Consider the following 19,927-nt stretch of genomic DNA (forward strand, 5'->3'; position numbering starts at 1 on the left):
TGAATGAATGAAACATCTCTAATCTTATATGATGTTACTTTAACATGATACAAACTTGCAAATGTATTTTAATATTTAATTTTTCAATGTGGGTATTCTTTCTTTCGTTTTGGCCAACTGTGGACTATGTTAATTCGATTTCAGCTGCTTCTGGGCTTTGATCTGCGCCCAGTAATCCTTCATTCTTTCACTCTGCAACCTTTTTCTCTCTCCCGTCCATCGTGTTTGCGGACCCAAACTAACTTTTTCTTGGAAACTCTGTTCTTTATTTTTGACTTGTAAGTTTTCCCTGTTGCTTATTTCCAATCCTTGTATTTCCATTCCTGTCAGGTCCTTCACTTCCTGATGCCAGCATTCCACAGTTTTCCTGGTCTCAAAAACTTTACTATCTGGTTGGTTAGTCTTCCCGGGTCCATTCTGTAGATGTGTCCAAAGAACATGGCTCTCCTCTTCCGGATGGTGTCTGAGATCTTTTCTATCTTGCGGTACAGTTCTTCGTTTGCTTTCTTTCTGCATGATCCATCCTCTGTTCGTTGGGCTCCCAGTATCTTCCTCATAATTGCTTGCTCCACGAGTTCTAACTTCTTGTCCAATCCTACCTTTATCAGGTTCACATTCAGCTGCATATAAGGCTTCTGGGCGGATCAGTGTCTGGTAATGTCTGAGTTTTGCATTGATTGAGATGTTCTTCTTGTTATAGGTGTTCATACTTAGCTTGTATACCAAGTTCATTTTGTTGATTCTCGATGCAAGTGCCTCTTTCTCTGACAGGTTGTTATCTATCCACTCTCCCAGATATTTAAATTTCTCTACTTTCCGAATCCTTCCTCCCTCCCTCCACTCTGGGTGCTTTTTCGATGTTGATCATGTACTGTGTCTTCTCGAAGGAAATCCGTACGTAAGCCTGCCTTGCTTGTTCCTGGAGCTGGGCAGTCTGGTTCCGTGCCTCCTCTATTGACTCTGATAGAATCACAATGCTATCGGCCACTCTCTAATGACCTTGTCAAGAACACAGTTGAATAGAAGGGGAGAAAGCCTATCTATCTGTCTGACCCCTGTTTTAATCTTAAATGATTCTGATAGTATCCCCGTGAACTTGACTGTGAATGTTGTGTTAGTCACAGTCTGTTTAATGAGCTCTCTGGTCTTAACTATTTACACCCATTTCTTCTAGGATACGGATTAGTGTTTTTCTATCTTCAAAATCGTAGGCCTTTTTGAAGTCTACAAATGTGAGCAGGAATTTCTTGTTTGTCTGTTATGCTGGGATCAATTTCAGGTTCAGGATCTGTTCTGCACATGACCTGCCCTTTCTAAAACCTCCTTAAAACTCACCAATTTGTGGTTCCAATTGTTTTTTCTGCTCTATCTAGCATTGCCTTTGAAAAGACCTTATATGTCTCTGGTAGAAGTGATATTCCCCTGTAATTGTTGACGTCTGCATTATCTCCTTTCTTGTGAAGAGGGTGTATTAACGCTGATGTCCATCCATCTGCCAGCTTCTCTTCTTCCCAGATATTGTATAGGATTCTTGTCAGTTCGATTGCTCTGTTGTCAGCATATTTCCAAAGTTCTGCAATAATCCCATCTTCTTCAGGTACTTTGTTGTTCTTTAAGGTCTTGGATGATTCTCGTGACTTCGTCCACAGTTGGATGGTCTGAGTCTGGGTTTGGTTTCTTGTGACTGTAGTCAAATTTCTGAGACGGTGGCTCGCAATTGAGGCAATTCTCCACATCACTGTGAGCTACTTTTCCTTCTTGGTTTCTGAAGTTGCGGTTTGGTGGATCGTATCTACTCAAGGTGTTCTTGAATGTTTTATAAAAGTCCTGAGTGTTTTTTAAATCAAGCGTTCCTTTTCATTCTTTCTCTTCAGATTCCTGATGGTCTTGGATGTTCTTTTCCTTGTTTCCTTGAACTTCTTCTGGTTCTCTGGTGTTTCCTCGGAACACAAATTCACCCACGCCTTTTGGCGTTCTTCGATTGCATCTTCACATTCAGATAACAACCATGCATGTTTCCTCCTTTTCTGTAGAGGAACTTTAACTCTTTCAGAATCAATCATAGCCTCTTTTAACTGTTCCCATCCCTGGTACTGTCTTTTGTTTAATTCTGTTGCAAAATCTTCGTGCATTCTGAGATTTTCTCTGTGAAACTTTATTGTTCTAGTTGTTTTTCTGGGATCTTGGAGAGGAAGTGATCTGAATCTAAATTTTCACCCATCAGGACCTTGACATTTTGGATGTACTTTTCTGCATGTTTTGAGATCGCGATGTGATCAGTCTGGAACTCTCGTAGGTTGGAGTTGGGAGATATCCATGTTTTCTTTTTTTTCTTGGGAGGTGTCTGAATGCTGTAGATTTCATGATCAGACTGAAGGTCCTACATAACTCTATCAGTTGCTCTTTATTTTGATTAGTCCTTTTGTGGGCTGGATAGTCTCCAATGATGGCTCTGAATCTCCTTTCTTTCCCCTGTTGTGAGTTTTTTTTCTAGTTTTTTTACGTCGCACCGACACAGATAGGTCTTACGGCGACGATGGGACAGGAAAGGGCTAGGAGTGGGAAGGAAGCGGCCATGGCCTTAATTAAGGTACAGCCCCAGCATTTGCCTGGTGTGAAAATGGGAAACCACGGAAAACCATTTTCTGGGCTGCCGACAGTGGGGTTCGAACCTACTATCTCCCGAATACTTGGATACTGGCTGCACTTATTTTGAGAATCTTGAGAAACAAAACAAGAAAGTGTTTCTGGTACAAAAGCAGGAAATTATGGTTATTTTCAGAAAGAGTGAAGTTAGGTAGTCTGAATATTTTCCTTTGCCTTATTAGTTCCAATGAAAAGTGCTGTTTATTTTTTCATTTATTAATTGTGCTAAGCACTTCTTTTACTGGAATGTATTATGTAACTTAATAAAAAACAATACAGTAGTATCATTTATTATCATTTAAACTGTACTTTCATTTTGCCTATTCTATTTTTAATGTTTTGGGGGTTAACCGCAATTTTACGTATCCCGGTTAATCGAGAGTTGAGTTGGGCCTTTCCCTAAACTACAGTTTCACTGAGAGTGGTGCCTTGCTTCCTGACTTCACATTCCACACAGCTACACACAGACATAATGAGAGATAAACATGACAAAAATAAGAAAAGTTGCATTTCCTTCTTACGACTGAAACAAAAATACCATTCTTTTGTAATTCTGATCAATGTAGAGACAAAACTCTTTGTATAGATTTTAAGGGGAAAATTGTACAGTTCTGGCTGGAGTAGTGGGGCAGCACCAAACATTTTAACAATTATTAGGGAAGTATACTCAGAATTTTGACAAATGTTTTTACACTTATTCATAATATTCATCAATTCATAAAATACCACCAATAATAAATAATTAAAAGTGTAAATTGGTATCTGAAAGTGTTCTTTCAAGAATGAAACATGTTGTGTTTTTTTATTAAATGAGGTCTATATCTTTTCTTAGGTGTAATCTGTTCTTCCTGATTCCTTTATTCTGAGTTTGTTTTGACAAACTGAAAAAACCTCACATTTGCAGATTAACCAAATTCAAAAGAAATGGCTTCCACTATTAAAAAAGGACATAATGGGTCCAGAGATTGTGGATGGACAGTATAGGTTGCGAGGAAGGAAAGACCTTTACCGTGACAATGAAAGGCCAAGTCCATGAGAAAACGGAGACTTAAATTCTATGGGCATTTTAGAATGGATGAGAAGAGACTTAATGAAAACGATTTTCACAATACTAGACAGCAGACCTAAAGTGTCGGACAAATGGTTCAGGGAGGTGAGAAAGGATCTCAAACAGGTGGGACTAAATTCAGAAGACATCTCAAACCGAACAAAGTTTAGATCAGTGATCGACAAATTTCAGGGATTCCATGACGAACCAAAACTTAACCGTGGGTGGACGGAAGAAAGAAGACAGACTGCCAGAGAAAGGCTTCTGAAGTTTTAGGCTGTAAAGAAGGCTTCCCGAAACATGTAATTGTTACCTAACGTGGTCTGTAATGGCCGTATATAAAAAAATATATATATAAAAAAGGACATGTGTTTTTTATGAAATATTCTTAAAATCAATTACATCTTTTGAAAAATTTTGCATGTTTATTTACTGTAAATGCTGTAAGAGAATGAGTGTCAGATTTGCATTCAGCCTCAACACAGTCTGAACTAAGTCACAAATGACAATATTATAGTTGTTCTTCTTGTTTTCCAGACACACAATTTGATCTTGAGTTGTTGCCAAGTCAGCAGTTTACTGTGCACATAGCTTTTATCGAAAGTATCACAAAGTTTTACGTGCATCTGGATCCAGTCGTCGCTCAGGGTATCCAGGATATTGTCGCAGAGTACGTGCAGAATACACAGGTATGTGCCAAGGAAAGATGGCATTTCTCTTATATAACCTGATTAGCATGTTTTCTTTGTTCCTTTCCATTACTTTAGTCAGTTACTCTTTTACCACCTGTGTTTATCCACCATTCTTCTGATGGAACTTTCTCCCTCTTCCCATACACCTCTACCCCTTATTGCAGGACATTCCTTTTTCTTCCTGGAACTGCTTAACTTCATGTGCCAAATTTTACTTATGCATTTGTGGTTTGTGTCATAATAGTGGTTTTCTGATTCATTTAACACACAGTGTAGAGCTTCAGAGAGGGTTATACATATCCACTTAAAAGTTAAATGCAATAAAGTTTAAGTTTAATCTGTCAAAACTGCTGAAGGTATCAGAAATTACACAGTAATAGCTACTCCTCGTGACACTTCACACAGTAATAGCTACTCCTCGTGACACTTCACACAATTAAAGTTAAAAACTTCATGATTGTTCCGTATTGAATAGAGAAATAAGATGAAGTACAATATTATAGGGAAGGATCCACCTTTCAATACTCCGTAGTAAGTTGATGACACTTGAAATGTGTTGAAACCGGTCCCAATAAACAGGTTGTAACTACTTTTTAGTTCAACTTACTGCGGAGTATTGAAAGGTGGATCCTTCCCTATAATGTACATCTTCACACTTCACACAGTAATAGCTAGTCCTCGTGACACTTCACAGAGCTACTCTTCGTGACACTTCACAGAGCTACTCCTCGTGGCACTTCACAGAGCTAGTCCTCGTGACACTTTACAGAGCTAGTCCTCGTGGCACTTCACACAGTAATAGATAGTCCTTGTGGCACTTCACACAGTAATAGATAGTCCTTGTGGCACTTCACACAGTAATAGATAATCCTCGTGACACTTCACACCGTAATAGATAGTCCTCGTGACATTTCACAGAGCTACTCTTCGTGACACTTCACAGAGCTAGTCCTCGTGGCACTTCACAGAGCTAGTCCTCGTGGCACTTCACAGAGCTAGTCCTTGTGGCACTTCACAGAACTAGTCCTCGTGGCACTTCACAGAGCTAGTCCTTGTGGCACTTCACACAGTAATAGATAATCCTCGTGACACTTCACAGAGTAATAAATAATGACAACAAACAGTTTTATTATGCTGATGATTATGCTTGTTTTAAGGGGCCTAACATCGAAGGTTATTGGCCCCAGTTTTATTGTAAACCACTTATACAATACATCAAAGTGTTGTTACATTTAGTTTCCTCATTAATATGAAGTATATGCGGGACATGTTTTGCTCCTTTATGGAGCCAATCAAGAATCTCAAAGGTTGGTTTATGTTCTTAACTAATGACTTAAAAACTATCTGTACATTTTACAATCTTAAACTTATGTTACTAAAATATCATAGAAGGCAGAATCATTTCCTTATTTACAAGGACATAATAGTAAAAAAGTTGATTAAAACACATTCATTTAAAATTATGGTAGAATAAGTCTGCACTGAAATATTTACAAACAATTAATGTGTCTAAAATCTTAAATAATGACTTGTGATTCAATCTTAAGAACTAATAATTAGGTTATAGTCATTTGAAAATGAGATTGGGCTAAAAGTTTGTTATCCTTTGAGGATAAGAGTCTGTAACATTCTAAGATCTTGTCATCTTGATAATTGAAACGTGACAGATTAAACCTTAGTCTTAACGAAGTTTAAACTTTTGTTGTCATTTGACACTGGCAATATTATTAATAAGTATGTACTTGTTGACATCAATGACCAAGATTTGAAGCAATGAATTGAAATGAAGCGTAGTTGAAAGGGACGTAGTTCAACTAACTGTGAAGCTAAACATTGTTAAATAGGCATCGCTTGTTGGCATGTCTGTAACAAGAATAAAGATTCGTGTGAGAGTTGAAAGTTGTGTTATTAGCTAACGAGGGAACGGTACGAAGTCGGACGGCGATTTTCGATTTGATTTTTACATATTCGTGAAGGTCTCTTTATGCTGAAACAGATAGTGGAAGTCTAATTTTTCGCTGGTTCTTTTTAAGGGGCCATTTGGGAGTCCAAAGTTGGCGGTGCACGCAATGAATACTGGCACGCGTCAGCGCTCACAGCCAGCGGCTGCCCTGCCTCGCCTTCCCTCTCCACTCCTTCGGTTCTCCTCTCTCCCCCACTACATACGGCTGTCTGCAGTTGTGTATATGGGACGGCGAGTCCTATTCTATTCGGTTAAGTTCTCCACGACTGATGGCTATTCCACATACAGGAGATCGCATTGGATTATTCACTTTGTTATGGCCGCTTGCAACATTAGTGCAGCTCTTATTAATGCCTTCGGTGTTAATATTCAGAAAGCTAGAGGGCTTTCTGATGAACAGCAAATTATGTGCTGTATATACAAATAAAGACAAAGTTTGATGAAATTTTGGAGGGAAAATGCGAATTTATTCAGGAGGAAGAAGCCGTTTTCATTGATTCAGAAGACGAAGATGGCGTTGAAAAGGGGACAACATCACCGAAAAAATGCAAACACGGAGATGAGTTTAACGAAGATAACAAGTCTTGTGATGGCCGAGGAAGATCCTGTAAGTCAGTGGAAGATTATGATTCCGAATCATTGCTGGACATGTATCAAAAAATAAAGGAACGAGGACCTATGTACGCTGTACGGAAGTATAAGAAGACTCGGAGACAAATTTTTGGAATCGTCAACCACGTTGAACACAATGGAGAAATTAGGAAATGTACAATGGTTCGAGCTTATGTGAAAGAAGAGTTCACCAAGGCAAGGATGCGTTATTTATATGTCACAAAATCGGACATTGAGCGTTGGATTGGTGAGGGTAGAGAGTTGTATTGCCCCAAACACTCTCTCCAAAGCGACTCACACTTGACAAACCATAAAAGGCGTTTGAAAATTCGGTTCCGAAAAGTAACCAAACTAGTGAGTAAAACGTTTAAAACAGACGAAGAAGTTCGACACGAAGTGGCTAAAAAGTTTGTAACATTCATTAATGAAGTGTAAGAAAAGAAAGAGATACCGGAGGCCAATATCTGGAATTCGGACCAACCCCGATTTTTTGTACGAAATGGCAACACAGAGAAGTTATGATTTTCGTGGTGTAAAAGACGTTCTTGCTACGGTTGTTTGCCGAAATAGTTTTATGCACTCCCACACAGTGCAATATCACATTTCTAAAGCCGGAGAAATGGGACATTTGTTCTTGATCGTTTTCCAAAAAATTAATGGAAAGTTTGGACCTAGAGTACAATAAAGTATCAAAGCCTACATGGATGCCTTTAAATATGTCGTAATTGATTGTTCATCTTCCGGTAAAATGGGGAAAGGGCATGTACGTGACTGGTTCCAAAACGTTTTCCATCCGCAATTACAGGAAGACGGAAGAAATCTTCTTCTCATAGATTCATTCAGCGGCCAGGGCAAAAATGCACAACTTGAATCCCTGACGAACAAACATGTACACATTGAATACATACCGAAAGAAACTACGTATCTTTGCCAGCCGTGTGATCTTGGACTCTTCCGACAACTAAATGTTTAGTCCGTCGAATGGAAAACATTTGCCGGGTAAGGAATTTACACGGCCAGGCAAAATTACAACCAAAAAACAGACTTTTCATTATAACTAATCAAATACTAGCGCATAACCAATTACAAGCTGATTGTGTTGTACCAATGGTGAAATATGGTTGGAAAGCGTGTGGTGATTCCATTAATGATATTATACTACAATTTCATACTGTCTCTCAAACGAATTTTCATGATTTGACTGATAAAAAGTGTGCTGGAAATGATTGTACCAATTTTTCGTTTACAAGGTGCGCACATTGTTGTCTTGTGCTTTGTTATTCACATTTTGTGTTAGATTTTCACTATCATGCCATGAACAATGAACCAATGCCATACTGTGTTAGAAAAAGTCATTTCTTGAACACTTTGAATGTCATGATGATGCGGATGATATTTGATTATGTATTATTTGTATGTTAAGTAGTGATTTGCAAACTATTTTTATTGTTTAACTATTCCATACTGAATTCATCTTTGTAAAGAAAATGTCCCAACTAACGTCAGCCTTCACCCGCAATCCCGTGTACACAACTGTAGGCAGCCGTATGTGCGTATGTGGTGGGGGACAGAGGAGAACCGAAGGAGTGGAGAGGGAAGGCGAGGCAAGACAGCCGCTGGCTGTGAGCGCTGACGTGTGCCGGCATGTACTGTACAATTCATTGCGCGCACCGCCAACTTTGGACTCCCAAATGGCCCCTTAAAAAGGACCAGCGAAAAATTAGACTTCCACTACCTGTTTCAGCTTAAGGAGACCTTCACGAATATGTAAAAATCAAATCGAAATTCGCCGTCCGACTTCGTACCGTTCCCTCGTAAGTGAGCACTTAAGGAAACTTCACTTACCCTTCCAATTACTGCTTGTCTGTCTGGTGTTGTCTAAAGTTGCATAGTGACTGCCTGTTGTTCCGCATCTGCTCCTTGTGTTGTACAAGTGATTAAATGAAATAAGTTTCATTATGATAGATCCGTATTGAACTGTGATTACATTAGTTTAACTCTAGTGCACAAGTGAGGTGGTAGGGGTTGGGACGAGGGAGTAGGGGTGGGCGGAGTAATGTTATTAGGTGTGGTTTTGCAAGGGAAACATCTAGAGGAGGTGCTGGGAGGGGTTGTATTAATTAATGTTACATGATTATTGGTGGTTTGGGGGATAAAAACTTTAGCAAACTTTTTTCTAGATTAAGCGTTCGTAGAAGTTTAGCCAATTGTTCATGAAAAAGATTTTTTATTTCAATTTCGTCATTTAAGTTTTTTTCTTTATTGAAATGCTGGTCTAGATGGATATAGATATTTTCTAATTCTGTCATTAATTTTCCCTTTTGTATCTTTTTGATGATTTCTAAATCTTTCTCTATAGTTGTATAGTGGTGGCCTGATTCTCTCATGTGAGCACTCATATCATATCCAGTGCCAGAAGAGAAGCTCGCCACAGAACATACGCAACAGAACCCAGACGCAACACCACCAGATGAAACAGAAATCACAAATCTAATCAAGAACCTCTAAGAACAACAAAGCCGCTGGTGAAGACTCGATAACGAGTGAACTATGGAAACATGTGAGACCCGGATGCCAGTTAATGCAAGAAATCTGGAACACTTGTAACATACCCGATGATTGAAAATTACCCTTAATACGCCCACTACACAAGAAAGGGGACAGAACAGATGTCAGAAATTACAAAGGCATCTCACTCCTTCAAGAGACATAAAAGATACTATCTATGGCACTGCTATCAAGATTAGAACAAGAAGTTGAACACAAAATCGGCAAATACCAGGGAGGCTTTCGGAAGGGACGATTGTATGTGGAACAAATCTGGAACCTCAAGACAATATTGAAGGACAGAGTTGCCAGGGGCAAGAAGTATGTAGCAGTTTTTGTTGACTTTCGAAAAACATATGATTCAATTGATAAAAGCACATTGTTTAACATCCTTAGAGAAATGGGTACAGATAACAAGACGTTACAGCTAATAAAGGGGACTTTAACAAACACGTACTCAAAAGTTAAGTTTATGGGAGAGATATCTGAACCCTTTGAAATCAACAGACGTAAGGCAAGGGGATTGCCTATGCACACTGCTGTTCAATTGTGTCCTGGATAAGGTCATCAGGGAATGGGGGAAAAGATCTTGCAGAAAAAAGGCATTAAAGACCAAGTAAGGATAGGATACAAGAAAGAGAACATCACTATTAACTGCCAAGCATTTGCTGATGATCTTGTACTGTTACCAGAAAACATTGAATCGGTGATAATACAAGTTAACACTTTAAAAGAGGTAGCAATGAAAACCAGCCTGCAGATATCGTTTGAAAAGAGACATTTCATGACAAACATTAAGAGCCCCAAGATACATAGTAACAACAAACAATGATTAGATAAATTACAACAAGAAACAATCTCTATTGGGACAAAACTACGCCACTATCAGGCAGTAATTCAACCAGAGTGCTTGCATGCTCAGAATGACTGGGATTAACAACCAGGAAAGACATTGAAGAAATTAAGAAGGAAAGATTTTAAGAAAAATCCTTGGTCCAAAAAATGTACTGACACACATCGATTATGCAGCAACAAAGAAATATATAAAACATACAGTAGGATTTCAGATGCCAATCGAAAACGAAGAGTTAAATTTTTTTGGACATATTTCAAGAATGCCTTATGAGACTTGCTAAGAAAATTTTTAACGACTTCAATAAGCCCAATAAGAGAGGCAGCTCTTATGAAAAATGGTTTGTTAACACGAAGAAGGACTTGCAAGGAATGAACATCACACATCAAGACATCCACGATAGAACCACCTTCAGAAAAAAGTTACACACATTTAAGGGTTTCCTAGAGCCAGAAATAGCGACCAAGAAGAAACAACAATGGACAGCTGAAAGGAAAGAAGCAGCAAGCAGGAGGATGAAGGAGTACTGGTACCAAAGATGAGTACGTGGCCCACAGCTGGCCAAAATCGATAAAAGAAGAAAATTGATTAAATTAGTCACTGTTTGCTAAAATTTTAAATCTGCTCTGCTCTTGGAACTTACGTCCTTATTTACATCTAAAAAAGAAATAAAATGTTTGTGTGTCTAAATCTACATTTACATTTACTTTGTTCTAGAATAATTTTCGATTCATAAATAAATAACACATATTAAGTTAATCACTATGTTGAATTTAAAATATTTTTCTGCTCTCTTCTTGAAAATTTCTCCTGTCCATCAGTCTGCTATATTTCTGAGACCTCTCATATTAATCAAAATTTCCTCCTCTTAATCCCGTCCGACCATACTAGCCATTTTAACTGTCCAATTCTTGAGTTTCAACTAAATTTATCCACAAATTCAAATGACATAACACTGGTCTGAATCAAATGGTATGTCCTTGCTTGCTGTCAATTACCTTACGGGGTGAGCTGCTACTATGCTGCCGGTTACGTAAAGACCTTGCTAGCCCTTTTAATCGTCAAATTTTTCAGTTTCAACAGGTTACCAAATTTATTCAGGAATGAAATATTGTTATACTACTCTGAATCAAACAAACATGTTCTTGCTCTTTGCTTGCTGTCAATGACCTTACGAGGCGCGCTGCTACTTGTCGCTACATTACGTAACCGGCAGCATAGCAATAAGGCCATACCATCATTCAACTTTTACTTCAACAACAACAACAGTCGACAGTTTCAACAACAAAGCAGTTATTACATAACAATGAAGGATGTTCCCCCAGCTCCTCAGCTAATTGTTTTACCTGCAAGCATTGGTACTTCACAAGACTGTCAAGTTTAATACATATTTTTACCATCCACCAACATTTCAACTAAGAATATCTGAACATTTTAACATATGTCTTTTATACCCACTGTAATAAATAAGAACCTCACAGTATTCTGCAACTTCAGTTTTTACACATTTTCCTAAAGCTCTGTTCAACAGTGTACAAACGCACTGCAATTATCTGTGACCGAGATCCATGAACTTTATGTAAATAGTAATATGTTTTATGGTCATACGTATTTTGTCAACCATTGTAAATGTATTTAAGGCAGTTTTCATGTTGATTGTTATTAGGATCCTTTGATTTATTTATTTATCGCGAACTGATGATGATTCCAAGGGAATCGAAACCGGTCTTCGCTCAATAAATGTCATGTTTTATACGTTGTGATGAATCGTGGAACATCCCTCAATTAATTCCCATTATATAAGTTATACGTCTCACGGAAATGAAAATCATAACTTACGATAAACTCCATTGTCATAAAGCAGCAGGAAGAGATGAAATTAGATCTGAAATGGTGAAGTATAGTGGGAAGGCAGGGATGAAATGTATTCATAGAGTAATAAGATTAGTATGGAGTGTTGGTAAAGTACCTTCAGATTGGACAAAACAGTAATCGCACTTATCTACTGTGTAAGCAAGGGAACTGGAAGGATTGCTGGAACTATCGAGGTATCTCATGGATTAGTATACCAGGCAAAGAATTCACTGGCATCTTGGAAGGGAGGGTGCGATCAGTGGTTGAGAGGAAGTTGGATGAAAACCAGTGTGGTTTCAGACGACAGAGGGACTGTCAGGATGAGATTTTCAGTATGCGCTAGGTAATTGAAAAATGCTGCAAAAAGAAATAGTTATGTTTATGAACATCAAATTTTCACGACTGCATTGTAATCGAAATCAACTTTCAACCCATGTATGCATGTAACACAACCTACAGTAATAGGTTGAAAGTTGATTTCAATTACAATGCGGTCGTGAAAATTCTATATTCATTGACTTGGCTCTAGATGAGCGACTTGCACGCGCTCTACAGTGTGATGGCAGTTGTGCCAGGCCTGTAGCTTAGATCCTTTCCAACAGAACAAAGATGACCTAGGCCACCATAGCTCAATTTTTAGAGCAACCAACACGAAATCAGGAGGTTGTGGGTTCAGATCCCACTGGTTTCCAGTTGGCCATTTTTGTTCTGTACTTAACATCTCTTCAACACGTACTAAATGTAAGACAACCTAATAGGTTGAAAGTCGTAAAAAAAGACTCCATCATGTTATATTTCAAACTTAATTATTTTATATAGATGACGTATTATCATTGAGCTTTGATTGGGGAACTATTGATCTCTTGGGTGAAAAACATAGATCAGGTGTGCCTTGTAAAAGAAAGAGAAACGTGTGTCAATTGCTGGAATGTAAAGGAGGTTCTACTGTGAGGAAGTGTTAATATAAGGCACTTACCCTTGTGTTGGTTGAGGGGTGAATAGTCCCTAGTCCCTTAGTTGTTTACGAAGGTCTGAGTTGCACGAGTCTTTGGCCGTGGTTAAAGATAAATTGGTAGAATTTAAGGTCATTCTTGTGTCTTTTGGTGCTTCTGAGCCCTCGCATACCCTATTAGCGCAGATTAAGGCACAGTTATCACATTACCTAGACAGAATTAGGGATTTGTTGTCTCTTAAATTGCCGGCAAACGAGCGGCAGGTGTGTGAATGCTTACTAGTACAATTTTTGAGAATATTGGACAAAATCATTAGCTTGCTTGAAGGGAATAAGTTGACTAACACAGGTTCTGAGGTTCAAGTGTCTACCCCATCTGAAACATGTGAAAGTGTTAACTCTGGTTCTGCATCTGTAGTTGCTCAAGTGTGTACTCTGACATGCAGTGCTAGTGTTATTCAGGAGTCTGATGTGAGTAACGCTCGCCTGGGATCTTCTGCTTCGTTGTCAAGAGCTAGGACACCTGTAAGTGATTCATATAATGTATCTTCTTTGCCTGTCGGTACTTCTATTAATTTTCCTGTTGTAACTGGTAATTCTGCCATGGCTCAGTGTCTGCTCTCTATTGTTACACAACCTGGTTCTTATGCTATGGTGCAAAACCATCCCCCTGTCTTTGCGCCACCGGTATCAAGTGCTCTTTTAGATTGCATAACCCCTACACAGGTGGTTAATGCCCTGATGGTCTCTCAGATTAGCGAGAACGTTTCACAGATGAGATTATCTGCGCCCATAATGTTGCAGGCTAACGGTAGTCGTGACCTAACCTTCTGTACTCCATCCTTTTCAGAAGAGCGCCCGAATCAAAGGTACGATGCCTCAGTAACCCCTCTGGACCCCTATAAGCCTTTCCAGGCACCTCCTACACCTGCTTTCTACCAAATTTTCTTTAACCTACCTCACCCGTTGGCTACTGTGTTTAAGGGAGTCTCTAAATTTTTGGCTAACTCCGTTGATGAGGATATTTCTTTCCTTCGGTTCTCAATAGAGTTCAAGGATCAGGCAATTGTGTATAACCTCAGTAATGACCACGTGTTTCAAATCCTATATCCGCATGTATCTGGAGCTCTTGCTGAGCATATCGTCAAGGCCATTTCCGAAAGATGGACTGTAGATCTGTTTCACGCACATGTGCATGAATTTTTTATTCCATCTCGTGCCTTGTCTACATTAGTACAGAAGCACTGTTTCAGAGTGCAACATTTCAACGAGTCATTATCTGAATATGTCCAAGATATTAAGCTCCAGGCTAAGATTTTCCGGCTCCACTATTCGGAGGCCCAAATGGTTGCCAACATTATTGAAGGTCTTCTCTAGGCAGTGCCCATGTAATACTTCTCGCTCTGGACCTCCAGGCAATAGTATCTCTAGGCCCGGTTGTATAAAGACATCTGACTGGAGATCAGTTAAGAACTTAGTTCTGAAAATGAACTGAGATTACGACTTCATCGCGTTGTATAAAACTGAACTCTGTTTACACATGTGTAGTTCAAATGTAATCGGAGTTCAAAAAATTAGACGTGGCAACACCGCAAAACAAATGAAATACAAAATAGCTCGGCCCATTGGATAATACTTAAATAGTGGGATTGACCTGGCCGTGACTGTCAACAAATGAAATACGAAATTGCCGTGACTGTCGAAGAAGAAGAAGAAGAAGATAATATTGTAATCTCGCGAAGTAAACGTGGAAGGAACTTCACACAGAAAGAAAAGGGCGAACTGGTGGATATTGTACTATCAAGGTACTAATAATATAAAATAAAAGAACCTATATGGTGACATCAAAGTTGAAAGAGAAAGCCGTGACTTGTCAGTGTTAAAGAGCTCTCCAACAACCATTTGAAAACTTACTGTAGCATAAAACCTAAGAGTTGTTAGGAACATACACATGGGTGACAGGGGATAATTTATTTGACTAGGTTTCTGTAGTGTGTCCCTTTAGTTCCAGTCGTTCCACAACATCTTTCGATAAACGAAATCTTATTTTGAACATTTCACACAATTCAATAATCGGATTCCGTCTGTGCCGAAAGACGCGAGGAGCTCGTTGTAAAATCAACTCTTCATCAGACGAAAAGTCGGAATAATCCGACATCCCTGCTAAAGAAAATATATATGCTTTGTTTTGTAAACTTGAAACATAATAGAAAACTAAGTAAGAACATGTTGGTATAGCAGTAGGCTATTGTTTATGATATTCACATAACCTCACTTCTGAAAAAATCGAGCGATCTTTAGCATTATTTAACTACTAGCATTCAATATATTTATAACGCACCTCGACATTATTAAGGTACGGTATTTACGCATATACGATACAAGGAAACACTTCTCAAGTCTTCAGGTCTAGTTCAATGTTTAATATGAATGATAATGATCGAAGTTCAAGGAGATTAACCGACGAATATTCGGCAGTCAAATCTGAACCTAGATCAAGACGAGATGATCTTAGGTTAGCGTTTATACAACGGAAAATCGAAGTTCAACTTGACTGGCAGCCATTTTTCCTCTTTAAACCCAGATCGAAAGTTTTATACAACCGGGCCCTAGAAGACTAACCGCCAGTTCTTATGATAAACCCCAAAGCATGGGTTCTTGTTTGGTTTGTCGTAACTGTGCCTTGGAGGACAATTTACCTAATTCTGAGGCTAATGATTGGTCCCAATCTGACTCTAGTGCCCAGTTTTTGCAATCTTGTGGGATTTTTGCCATATCTTCTTGTAAATTACCGTACTTATGCATAGAGGTAAATAACGAACCTTTCTGTGCGTTACTAGACTCTCGGAGTAGTGTCAACTTGATGAGCGAGACGTGGTATGAGTTGATGAAAACAGTTTGCAAGTTACCTGCATTAGAACCTGTGTCCTCAACCTGCCATACTGCTAATTCCAACTCATTAAACATTGTAGGATCCCTAGATGTCAAGATCAGAGTCCGTGATTTCACATGGGTAATGCCAGTATTAGTGGCAAAAGATTTATCCTGTCAGTTCATATTGGGTGCCAATTTTATTGCTAAAATGGGCATGATTTTGGACCTGCAGTTCAACAGATTTCATTTTAAATTTTCTGCAAGAACCTTTGAGCTGTGCGATTGCTCCCCTCTCCTGCCTTGTCACATTAACGCTGTTCCTGAGGACACTGGCGAACCCAAAGCTTTTAATTTTAATCTTTTACCCGATGAGCAGTCCAACGAACTTAAGAGACTCTGCGATAAGTTTCCTGATATCTTTACCGACAAGTTAGGTGTCACCAATGTCTTAGAGTACAAAATTGAAGTCGTGGATAACATACCTGTTCGCTCTCCTCCGTATCAGCTGTCACCTCCCAAAATGAAAGCCCTTAATGCTATTATTGACCAAATGCTTGCTGACAGAGTGAATAGCTCTTCTAAGTCAGCCTATTCTTCTCCCATGTTTCTGGTCCCTTTCCCCTTCCTGATTTGCACTCTTGTTTTCCTTGGTTTGCTAATACCAAAATTTTTACCACCTGTGATTTAAATCAGGCATATTATCGGATATATCTGGCCGAGGAATCCCAGCACCTCACAGCTCTTGCCACCGATTGGAAGCTCTATGTATTTGAGCGTGTTCCATTCATGCTGGCGACGGGAGCTGCTGTCCTTATTCGGTTACTGGGTTATGTTTTATCTGACATTAAGTTCAATACATACATACATACATACATTATCATTATAGGCTGTTATGCCTTTCAGCGTTCAGTCTGCAAGCCTCTGTGAATTTACTAAACGTCGCCACAATCCTCGAATTACAACTAGTGTTATGGCCTCATTTAGTTCTATACCTCTTATCTTTAAATCGTTAGAAACCGAGTCTAACCATCGTCATCTTGGTCTACCTCTACTTCTCTTACCCTCCATAGCAGAGTCCATTATTCTCCTAGGTAATCTAACCTCCTCCATTTGCCTCACACGACCCCACCATATCTCCTCATTCTGAGCACCCTCCTGCCATTGTTCCCACCTGTTTGTACCAGCAATCATTCTTGCTACTTTAATGTCTGTTACTTCTAACTTATGAATAAGATATCCTGAGTCCACCCAGCTTTCGCTCCCGTAAAGCAAAGTTGGTCTGAAAACAGACCGATGTAAAGATAGTTTCATCTGGGAGCTCACTTCCTTCATACAGAATACTGTTGATCGCAACTGCTAGCTCACTGCATTAGCTTTACGACACCTTGATTCAGTCTCACTATATTACCATCCTGGGAGAACACACAACCTAAATACTTGAAATTATTGACCTGTTCTAGCTTTGTATCGCCAATCTGACATTGAATTCTGTTGAATTTCTTACCCACTGACATCAATTTAGTCTTAGAGAGGCTAATTTTCATACCATACTCATTGCACCTATTTTCAAGTTCCAAGATATTACACTGCAGGCTTTCAGCACAATCTGCAATTAAGACCAAGTTGTCAGCATAGGCCAGACTGCTTACTACATTTCCACCTAACTGAATCCCTCCCTGCCATTTTATACATTTCAGCAGATGATCCATGTAAACTACGAACAGCAAAGGTGAAAGCCTTGTCTAACCCCTGTAAGTACCCTGAACCAAGAACTCATTCTACCATCAATTCTCACTGAAGCCCAATTGTCAACATAAATGCCTTTGATTGATTTTAATAATCTGCCTTTAATTCCATAGTCATCCAGTATGGCGAACATCTTTTCCCTTGGTACCCTGTCATATGCTTTCTCTAGATCTACGGAACAAACACAACTGCCTATTCCTCTCGTAGCATTTTTCATTTACCTGGCGCATACTGAAAATCTGATCCTGACAGCCTCTCTGTGGTCTGAAACCACACTGGTTTTCATCCAACTTCCTCTCGACCACTGATCGCACTCTCCCTTCCAAGATGCCAGTGAATACTTTGCCTGGTATATTAATCAATGAGATACCTCGATAGTTGTTGCAATCCTTCCTGTTCCCTTGCTTATAGATAGGTGCAATTACTGCTTTTGTCCAATCTGAAGGTACCTTACCAACACTCCATGCTAATTTTACTACTCTATGAAGCCATTTCATCCCTGCCTTCCCACTATACTTCACCATTTCAGGTCTAATTTCATCTATTACTGCTGCTTTATGACAATGGAGTTTATTTACCATCCTTTCCACTTCCTCAAGCATAATTTCACCAACATCATTTTCCTCCTCCCCTTGAGCTTCGCTGTTCACAACACCACCAGGATGATTTCCTTTTACATTGAGAAGATGTTCAAAATATTCCCTCCACCTCTCCAGTGATTCCCTGTGATCTATTATGAGTTCACCTGAATTACTCAAAACACTGTTCATTTCCTTTTTCCCTCCCTTCCTAAGATTCTTTATTACTGTCCAAGCCTTTCCAGGTTGTTACCAAAATCTTCCCACGACTTCCTTTTGGATTCAACTACTACAGTAGAAGTCCAATATAGCGAGTACGGCATATAACGAGAACTCCGTTATAGCAACGACCCTTTTCTGTCCCTTCAAAATTCCTATATTAACCTGTGTATGGTCCTTCGATTACAGCGAGAACCCTATCACTGGCGGATCCGTTATTACGAGCGATTAAGCGCACGCGATTTTTTCCGTTACCGATAGTTATGCACCCCAGCGATGATATTGCATGCGATCAATTACCTTCGGCATCGTTTCCTCGCTATGTGTACTAGCGATTTCTCTCGTCGACATTCAAAGGCGATGTTGGAGTTGATTAGTAATACCCATCGACTGCTGTTCTCTAAAGAAAATTCGAAATGAAAGAGGATAACACGTTTCCGTAATAAATGCGTAAATAACGTGGCCGATAGCAGTTTTAACTTGTAAAAATAAAGACTGAATAAACGATATCTTAATTTTAATGTTATTTACGGAAATTACGTAAGAATGTCGTATACCTCAAGATATGGCAGAGTGCATCACTGATTTCAGAGGATATTTCATATCTTCTCACGTCTAGTTACGGCTGTTTACATGTAAATTTTTTGCGAGCTGGTTATTTCTCTATATGCGTATCAAATATGTTTTCATGATAGGCTACATACCGTATACGGTTAGGTTAGGTGACGCTGTTTGAAGAAGAAAGCTGAGGTGTTTTCCACAGAAATCTCTGGAGTGATACCGTATTTCTCCCAATCCAAGACTTTTTTCTCAGAATCTTGTGCGAAAACTCAAGGGTTGTTGCATTCGCGGCCTAACAGTAAGTTAATGGATACCACTGGCAACTACCGCGGTAACCACGCTGCTTCGTTTCACACGCGCACAGAACTCATTGACGACCGCTTCTTTACTATACATCGCTACCGGCTGTACAGTGCCTGTGTGTTTCTCAAATCTGCAGAATGGCATCAAAACATGCGACCCTTCGAATTCTTAGAAAAGCCATGGCTACTCAGTGGCAGAGTCATAACGCTTCTATTGTACTTGACGCTTAGTAAAATTAAGGTTTATAGAGAGCAGGAATATTTTCGTGATGGATAGTCGTATTGTAAAGATACGTGGAAAAGGTATTGCCGGCAAATTTTCAACGGGTTCTAGTCGATATTATGATGCCAATTTTAAGTTAATGTTTATTAAACACTCGGAAATGTAGAATAATTGTGCAGCCGCAAGAAAATACGGCATAGGCCTAACTAAAGCCAATATTTGGCGTTAGCGTGAAGACAGAGCTTAAAAAAATGCGT

The 19,927-nt window shown here is 39.2% G+C and overlaps 1 protein-coding gene across 1 annotated transcript in view; it reads left to right on the forward strand.

Moving 5' to 3' along the window:
* Positions 1 to 14,544, forward strand: part of LOC136879274 (uncharacterized) — a 145,415-nt gene extending 130,871 nt beyond the window's left edge. Inside the window, exons 4-5 of the mRNA XM_068229041.1 lie at positions 4,232 to 4,383; positions 13,330 to 14,544. Of these exons, the coding sequence (XP_068085142.1) occupies positions 4,232 to 4,383; positions 13,330 to 14,544 (1,367 nt within the window). The remainder of the gene's footprint in view (positions 1 to 4,231; positions 4,384 to 13,329) is intronic.
* Positions 14,545 to 19,927: the final 5,383 nt, after the last annotated feature.

This window comes from Anabrus simplex, chromosome 8 (genome assembly GCF_040414725.1).
Source record: "Anabrus simplex isolate iqAnaSimp1 chromosome 8, ASM4041472v1, whole genome shotgun sequence".
Lineage (NCBI taxonomy): Eukaryota > Metazoa > Arthropoda > Insecta > Orthoptera > Tettigoniidae > Anabrus > Anabrus simplex.